Genomic DNA, 9,435 nt, shown 5'->3' with positions numbered 1-9,435 from the left:
TAAAGGGGTGTTGGATCTTTTCGAATTTTTATGTGCATCTATTGAGATAACCATGTGGTTCTTATTCTTGCTCCTGTTGATGTGATGAATAATATTAATTGATTTGCGTATATTGAACCAGTTTTGCATCCCTGAAATGAATCCTGTTTGATCCTGGTGTATGATTTTTTTGGATGAATTGTTGATGTGGATTGACCAAAAAAATATTTTTTCAAATGAGTTTGAAAAATATTTATTAACCCAGTAATAAATATCAAGGTAAGGGAATTGAAAAGAAAACCAGATGCACACTCAATTTTTGAACCATTCTCCTTTCAGGGTTTAAATGATGAAACAGACTCATTCTTCTAGTGTGCCAGTCTCAAGCCTAGAATAACATTTGTGGCATAGAGGAAGTTCTTTGCCTTTCCTGCCTATCAACTTCTAGGTTACCTTTAAAAGCAGACTGATTTCTTTAAATTCTGCAAATATTCTTTTATTTTCCAGACCTAGGGCTTGAACTCAGGGCCTGGGCACTGTCCCTGAGCTTCATTTGCTCAAGGCTAGCCATGTACCACTTGAGCCACAGTACCACATTGTGCGTTTTCTGTTTATGTGGTACTGAGGAATAGAACCCAGAGCTTCATGCAGTGTTAGGCAATCACTGTAACACTAAGTCATATTCCAGCCCTGAAAATTGTCTTTATTTTATACAATTACAAATATCAGAGACAGTGCCTTCTCAATATGAATTACAATCAAAACAAATTTTTCTTGATTTGACTAGCATAATGTCTTTGAATGCTAGAATATATCGTTTTACTAAAGGGAAGGGAAGACCAATGAAAGTAAACATGGAGTAGAAGGAAGAGCCTGGAAGTGGAGTGACTATCTTGTATTTTACAAATAGACATAAGTCTCAGCTTGTATCTTCCTATACAACAAAAATCTTCTACCATGCCCGGATTATCTATTCTATGTTCATAGTATATTGAATAACAGATTGGCCAAAATTTTGTTGAGAAGTTTTGAATCAATGTTCATCAAAGAAATGGGTCTATAATTTTCTTTCTTTGATGAGTACCTGCCTGGTTTAGGATGAGGGTTATGATGGCTTCATAGAATGCGTTTGGTAGTGAACTTTCTCTTTCAATTTCATTGAAGAGTTGGAGGAGTATTGGTGTGGGCTTTGCTTTGAATGCCTTGTAGAATTCCGCTGTAAAACCATCTGGTCCTGGACTTTTCTTAGCTGGGAGGTCTCTTATTGCTGTTTCTATTTCAATGCTGGTTTAACTCATCTTGGTTTAGTTTTGGCATGTTAATATTTGCTAGGAAAAGGTCCATTTCTGCCAGGTTCTCAAATTTATTAGCATAAAGTTTTGAGAAGTATTCCCTTATAATGTTCTGAATCTTGGTGGTTTCTGTGGTGATCTTTCCATTTTCAACTCTGAGTTTATTTATTTGGGTGTGTTCTCTTCTTTTTCTGATAAGATTTGCTAAGGGTCTGTCAATTTTGTTAATTTTTTTCAAAGAACCAACTCTTTGTTTTGTTGATTCTTTCTATAGTTTTTTTTTTTGGATTCTATTCATTTAATTCTGATTTAATTTTAATTATTTCTTTCCATCTACTGGATTGGGGTTTATCTTGCTGCTCTTTTTCAAGGAGGTTCAGATGTCTTATTAAATTGTTGGTTTCAGATCTCTCCAATTTGTTGGTGTAGGAACTCAGAGATATAAACTTGCCTCTGAGCACTGCCTTTGCTGTGTCCCAGAGGAGCTGGTAATATGTGTGCTCATTTTTGTTGAATAGCATGAACATTTGAATTTCCATTCTAATCTCTTCCATGACCCACTCGTGATTCAGCAGTATGTTGTTCAGCCTCCATGTGTTACCGGACTTTCTTTGGTGACTTTTGGTGTTGAGTTATAATTTTATTCCATTGTGGTCAGAGAGAACACAGGGTATAAATTCAATGTTTCTGAATTTGGACAAGTTTGCTTTGTGGCCTAAAATGTGGTCTATTTTAGAAAATGTTCCATGTGCTGCTGAGAAAAACGTGCATTCTGATGTTGCTGGGAGAAATATTCGGTAGATGTCTGTTAAGTGTAGTTGATCTATGCAGCTGTTTAGATCTGCGGTTTCTCTGTTGAGTTTCTGCCAAGTTGATCTATCTAGTGGGGAGAGTGGTATGTTAAAATCCCCAACAATTAATGTCTTTGGATCTATGTGGGATTTGAGGGAAAGTAGTGTTTCTTGGATAAATTTGGGTGCTCCATTGTTTGGTGAATAGATATTTAGAATTGTAATATCCTCCTGAAAGAGAGATCCCTTAATTAGTATGTAATGACCTACTTTCTCTCTTCTCACGAATTTTAATTTGAAGTCTATTTTATCTGATATTAGGATTGCAACTCCCGCCTGTTTATGGGGGCCGTTTGCTTGGTAGATTTTGTTCCAGCCATTAAGATTGAAAATGTGTTCGTTTTTACGGGCAAGATGTGACTCCTGAAGGCAGCAGATAGAAGGGTCTTGGTTTTTAATCCAACTAGACAGTCTATGTTGCTTAATTGGAGTGTTAAGTCCGTTAATGTAGAGAGATAGGATTGAGAGGAATATGGGAGTTCTTGCCATATTATCCACCTTCTTGGGGCTGCAAAAACTGGGTTGTTCCTATGGTTCTTGGATTCTCAGTTTGGGTGCAGTTTCTTGGCCTTTATTGCGGTCTTGTTGGCTTTCTATGTGTAGGACATCTTTAAGAATCTTTTGTAGGGCTGGTTTGGTGGAGATGTATTGTTTCAATTTTTCTTTGCTATGGAAGGTTTTTATTTGGCCTTCAGTTATAAAGGAGAGTTTAGCTGGGTACAGTATTCTTGGTTGATAGTTGTTTGTTTTTAGGGCATGGCATACATCATTTCAGTCTCTTCTTGCTTTGATTGTCTCTGCTGAGAAATCTGAGGTGATTCTAATTGGTTTCCCTTTAGAGGTGATTAATCTTTTCTCCTTGACAGCTTTAAGGATCTTTTCCTTGGTCTGAATTGATCCTGTGTGGATTATAATGGGACGGTGGGATGTCTTATTCTGGTCTGGTCTATTTGGGGTTCTAAAAGCTTCTTGTATCTGAATAGGCCTATCTTTTTGCATGTTTGGGAAGTTCTCTGCTAGGATCCTGTTAAACAAATTTCTTAGACCATTAACTTCTGTTTCTAGGTGCTCCTCTACACCCATTATCCTTAGATTAGGCCTTCTGATGGTGTCTTCCAAGTGTTGGATAGATCTGTCATATTTCTTGGACTTGTCTTGGATGGTTGTATGTTCTTTCTCTATAATATCTAGGCTGTCTTCAATCCCGGAGATTCGATCTTCTGCATGGTCTAACCTGCTGTCAAGACTTTCTACTTCGTTTTTTATTTCTTTTCCTTCTAATTGGTCAGCTTTGATGTCTTCAAATTCTTTGTTGAAGCTTTGTTTTAGATCTTGTATGAACTTCTTTTCTTCCTTAATTTGGTGTTCAGTGTTTATTCTCAAATCACTTAGTTGATTGGTTATGGTTTCCTTGGACTCCCATTCCTTCTGTTGGGTTCCATTTAGCATTTCTTTTGTGGTCTCCCTGACTTCCTTCAACTCTTTGTTAATGGATCCCATGAATGCCTTTAGTGATCTTTGTGTATTCTCATCCTGCTCTCTCAATTCCTGTATTACTCTTTGCTTAGCTTCCTCCCATTCATGCCACTCCTGTACTTCTCTTTGAGTGTTCTCAGCCTGCTCATGTCATTCCTGCCTTTCTCTTTGAGTATTCTCAAGCTGTTCAAGCAAATCCTATATCAGTTTTTGGGTAGCTTCCTCACGCTCATGATATTACTGTATAAATCTTTGGATTGCCTCCTCTCTCTCACTATCACGCTCATACAGAGTCCTTTGTAGGTTTTCCATCTTTTCCTGCACTGACCTTTTGTTTACCTTCTCTCTCCCTATCATGCTCATACAGAGTCCTTTGTATGTTTTCCATCTTTTCATTTATCATGTTTGCCAGGAGTGTTTGTAGAGCTATTTGGGAACTCTCCTCTGGATTATTCATTATCTGTTCTGTCCCCAGATTATCATGAGTGGGAGTTGAGATACTCGGACTTGCCATTTTTCTTGTGTTTTTCTGGCTTACTCTGCCCATTTGGGATGAAAGTAACACCAGTTTTTGCTAGAACACTATCTTAAGGCAAGCATCAACCAAAGTCTGTATTTGCACAGTCAATATTCTGCAGATACAATCTAGTTCAACACATACATCTATTCAATATCAAACAACTATATATTAATGGGCTATGAACAGCAAAGAAGAATTTTGAAAACCAGCAATTATTAGGGTTAGGGAGAGATGTGGGTAAAAGGTAGGAATAGAGTAATGTAGGAAGGCACATGGAGAGTTAACTAAGTCCTAATCTCAAAGCAGGAAATAGGTTGGATAGGATGAAAGTAGAGAGAGAAAAAAAGTAGAAAGAGAAAGGGAAAAAAGAGACTAGAAATAATAGAAAAGTAAAAATTAAAAATATTATGCGGAATCGAAACAAACAATTCAGAGAAGAACGTGAATATAATGGGACAAGGGGAGGAATATAAAGGAGATGTGATAAACTTAAAAATAAAAATACTTAAAATATTATATTGGTATAAAGAGGTAGTACTGCTATTAAGGAATTTAAGTCTCAGAGGTTTGGAATTGAGAGATAAATTTGTGGATTAAGTGTGTACACAATGGGGGATAGGGTCTAATAGTCAACTATGGGTTTATCTGAGGATGTGCAGAGCAACAATTAAGTCACATAAAGAAGAACGAAGGAGAAGAAAAGATGAAAAGGATAAGAAAGAAAAAAAGAAAGAAAGAAAGATCAGAAGTTCAGTAGAGCAAACAAAAAACAAAAAGAAAATTTTTTTAAAAAGAGAAAGAAAAATGCACACACACACGTGTGCGCCTAAAATCCAAATTATAAGAGGGAAAAAAAGTTACTAGGAAACAATTTTTTTTCAAAAAAGGTAAAAATTGAAAATAAAAAAAATTTAGAAAAAAAAATTTTATAAAAGTTACAAAAGAAGAAGAAGGAGAAGGAGGAGAAAGAAGAAGAAGAAGAAGAAGGAGAAGGAGAAGAAGAAGAAGAAGAAGAAGAAGAAGAAGAAGAAGAAGAAGAAGAAGAAGAAGAAGAAGAAGAAGAAGAAGAAGAAGAAGAAGAAGAAGAAAGAAGAAGAAGAAGAAGAAGAAGAAGAAGAAGAAGAAGAAGAAGAAGAAGAAGAAGAAGAAGAAGAAGAAGAAGAAGAAGAAGAAAAACAAGAAGAGGTAAAGAGTTCTTTAATTTTTTTGGGAGGGGTTGGCAAAATCCTGTATCTCTCTTGTGTCCCTAACCAGCCTTTTGTTGGAGTCTCTGGACTGCTTGTGGTCCTGTGGCTTGGTTGGTTTCTTAAGTTAGTTTGTTTGTACAGGCAGAGAAATGCTCTGCTTTACCCAGGATTTTGATATCCTCCTCCCAGGGTAGTTCAATGGGAGGGAGATCTGCTTTGAGTATCACAAATGAGGGAGATGGCTTTTTCCTCAAGTTTGGAGATGCTGTGATGAGGCTAGGTTCTGGGTAGAGTTGAGGCCTTTCAGCAAACAGTAGCTTTTCCTGGGGGCTAGTTTGTGAGAAACTCACAGAGCCCAGCCTAGAGCCATTCTCAGGGTTTATGTTTACTGAATTTCAATTGATTGTCAAGGCTGCTAAAGGGAGGGGCAGCCTCTGGCTCTGATTACCCAGTGAAGAAAGCCACTCCTGGGGCTGGCACTGGAGCTGGGTGACTTTTCCCTGGGTGGAGCTGAGTCTGGCAGATCAGGTTAGGTTCTTGTGAACTGCTAAATGACTCTAGTTTTTTTCCAAGGCCTGAGTTGGAGCTAGCAGCTCTGCCGAGTTTTGTCTGTATCCAAGATGGAGATCTCTGGTACTGGGGGGTGGGGGGGAGGGAGGAAGGGGTCGCCTTCCCTCCTCTGCTCCCTGAGAAGGAGTGAGGACATCAGGCTTCTACTCATGCCGAGTCTGGTTCCTGGGTCGTCTCTGATCTGTGGACTGCAGGATGAAGATGTCTGCTCCTTGACGGTTCTTGCTGGTGTTGAGTAGAAGCTCATCTCCCGCTTCGTTTAGCTCCTTTTTCCCGGACTCTCTGTGACTCAGGTATGGAGAGTTCGGCCTCTACCACCACCACTGCCGCCTTGGTGGCGGCAGCTGCTGGCAAGAGCTCAGATCTGTCTCCTTGCCTGGATTTTCTTTCTCTGGCCTAACTCTCTGTATTGTGATGGCACACTTGGTGTGATTCTCTGGCTTAGGACTGTTCACTGTAACTCTAAACTGCTTTCTAAGTGAGAGCTTGTTTAACCTCCAGCTTCTCCTCCGCCATCTTACAAAGAAACAAAGAAACAACTGCCCAATGAATAAGTGGGATAAAGACTTAAAGAGAAACTTCTCTGAAGAAGAAAGAAGGATGGCTAATAGACACATGAAGAAATGCTCAACCTCCCTAGCCATAAAAGAAATGCAAATCAAAAGAACATTAAGATACCACCTCATCCCAGTTAGAATGGCAAAAATCAAGAACTCTAATAACAACAGATGCGGGAGGGGATGTGGAAAGAAGGGAACCTTACTTCATTGTGGGTGGGAGTGTAAACTTGTTCAACCACTTTGGAAAGTAGTATGGAGGTTCCTGAAAAGACTCCACATAGAGCTCCCCTATGACTCAGCAATCCCACTTTTGGGCATTTACCCAAATGTTCACAAACAAGACCACACTAAAGCTACCAGCACAACTATGTTTATTGCAGCATTATTTACCATAGCTAAGATATGGAACCAACCCAGATGCCCCTCAGTAGATGAATGGATCAAGAAAATGTGATATATATACACAATGGAATTCTATGCCTCCATCAGAAAGAATGACATTGCCCCATTTGTTAGGAAATGGAAAGACTTGGAAAAAATTATATTAAGTGATGTAAGCCAAACCCAAATAAACATAGATCCCATGGTTTCCCTTATTCGCAATATCTAGTATATGTATGAGTCAAGCAGAAAAGGTTAGGTAAGGTGATGTTAGGAAAATAAACCCTACAGGGGGGAGGCTGGGAAGGGATGTGAAGGGTAAACAAAGGAGGAGGCTGCAATGCTTGGTAAGAAATGTACGCATTATCCTGCCCATGTAATTGTAACTCCTCTGTACAGAATGTTCACAAATAAAATTAAATTAAATTTAAAAAAAAGAAAATGAACCCTACGATATGTATTTAAATGTTTTTTTTCTTTCATGCATTTGTTGCTAACGCATTTATAAGATTATTTCTTTCTTGCTTTGTATGTCCCTCCTCCACAGTATAACCCCTGCTTTCACTGTATTTGATGTCGGTATAATTTGTGGAGGGGAAGGGGAAAAACAAGTTGTTTAAATAAGGATACAGGTGGACCCGTTGCAGCAATGAGAAGTAGAAGTTGTCATGTCGAAAACGAATTTTACACCTTTGGTGTGGGGGGAGAGGATAGGGTGGGGGCTGGGGGTGGATGGGAAGGGATGTGAAGGGTAAACAAAGGAGCAGGCTACAATGTTTGATAGGAAATGTATACATTATCTTGCCTATGTAATTGTAACCACTCTGTACAGTATGTTCACAATAAGAAAAAGATTTCACACACACACACACACACACACACACACACACACACACACATCATGACAGCCACCGCAGGTACACACACACACACACACACATCATGACAGCCACCGCAGGTGACACTATGTTCCGGCTCCTCTTTGTGTCTAAGGTGTGTCTGGGCATCCTGGCGAACTGTGTCCTCTTCCTGCTGTATGCATACAGCTCCGTGTGCAAACCCTGGCTCTGGAAGCCCATTGCCATAGTTTTCATGCACGTGAACCTGGTCAGTGCCTTGACCATCATTTTTGAGTCCATGACCTTCATCGTCTCCTCCTATGGAGTCCAGTGTTTCTGGGATGATGCCACGTGTAAGGCGGTGCTTTTCCTGTTCAGGGTCACACGGGGACTATCTGCCTGCACAATCACCTTCCTGAGTGCTTTCCAGGCCTTCACCATCAGCCGCACCCCTGCCCAATGGGCTTGGCTAAAAAGCCGATCGTCCTCCTGCATCCTCCACTCGCTGCTCTCCTTCTGGATCTTGAATTCCTTCATCTATTTCCACAAGATTGAATCTGTGGAATCCAATTGCAATTCAACCTTCATGAGCCTGGGATTTTCTCATCCCTACTGTCAAGTGAAGTTTGGAATTGACAACCAAACGCCCATTATCAGCTTCATTGTCCTGTGAGATGCTCCATTCCTGGTCTTCATGGTGGCCCCCAGCGTCTACATGGTGACGCTCCTCTACGGACACAGCTGCAGAGCCCGGCACCTCCACAGTCCCAGCCTTGCCTCCCAGCCAGCGCCCGAGAAAACAGCCACTCACACCATCCTGCTGCTGGGCAGCTGCTTCGTCTTCTTCCATTGCTCCAACAACATCGTGATTGTGTATTCTTTGTACACGCTGGAGAAATTGAATAAATACAAGGCTGTGCTTGTGATGTTGTCCTTCAGTTACCCCACCCTCTGCTCATTCTTGCTCATGAAGAATAACAGAATGGTTTCTGGATGTTTCATTCACTCATGTTATACCAAGAATGATCCATTGTAAGAGGAAGTGAAGACCAGACCATGGTGGCAATCCAACTCTGCTCACCTCATCCTTCCTGTTTGTAGGATGATAGACACACCACAAAGGCCAGGAGCCAGTGTCTCAGGCCTGTTATTCTACTATTCAGGATGCTAACATCTGAGGATACAGGTTCAAAGCTAGCCCAGGCAGAACATCCATAAGACTATAATATCTAATTGACCACCAAAAGACCTAGAGTGGAGCTGTGGGGATTGAGCACTAGACAAGTTACTCAAATTCAGGTATGCTGCAATTTTAAAACATTGATGTTGTAAAGACTTATTGAATGTGCCTTTCTGTGTGTGGGGGGGGGTGTAAAAGTGTGTTTCCTTCAAGGTTTTTTGGGGATTTTGTTGCTTAAAATATAATAAAGAATGTATTTTCTGGTCTGGGAAGGTGGCTAAGTGGTAGTGTTTGACTTGCATGCATAAGGCCCTGAGTTCAGTTCCTCAGCACCACATAAGCAGAAAAAGCCCAAAGTGGTGCTATGGCTCAAGTGGTACACTGCTCTCCTGGAACTGAAGAGCTGAGGGACAATGCCCATGTCCAGAGTTCAAGCCCCATGACTGACCAAAAAAAAAGTATATTCTGTACATTATTAAAATTAACAACTTGTTCCAATTTTTATGAAGACAGCGGCTAGACATTTCATTTCACCCATACATTCTCTTTCTACTAACAGTGCTGTTTGTTAAAAGAAAGTTTATTAAATCATCCTATGAA

General features: G+C 40.1%; 1 protein-coding gene across 1 annotated transcript; it reads left to right on the top strand.

Annotated features, from left to right (window-relative positions):
• The first annotated feature begins 7,782 nt into the window (after window positions 1-7,782).
• On the top strand, window positions 7,783-8,328 carry LOC138811550 (vomeronasal type-1 receptor 5-like). The gene has a single exon (XM_069999317.1). It carries the CDS (start codon window positions 7,783-7,785, stop codon window positions 8,326-8,328), a length of 546 nt encoding a protein of 181 aa, XP_069855418.1.
• The last annotated feature ends 1,107 nt before the right edge of the window (window positions 8,329-9,435 follow it).

Source organism: Dipodomys merriami, unplaced genomic scaffold, assembly GCF_024711535.1.
Source record: "Dipodomys merriami isolate MVZ:Mamm:240054 unplaced genomic scaffold, mDipMer1.0.p SCAF_106, whole genome shotgun sequence".
Classification (NCBI taxonomy): Eukaryota; Metazoa; Chordata; class Mammalia; order Rodentia; family Heteromyidae; genus Dipodomys; species Dipodomys merriami.
This window is presented reverse-complemented; position numbering and strand designations above follow the sequence as displayed.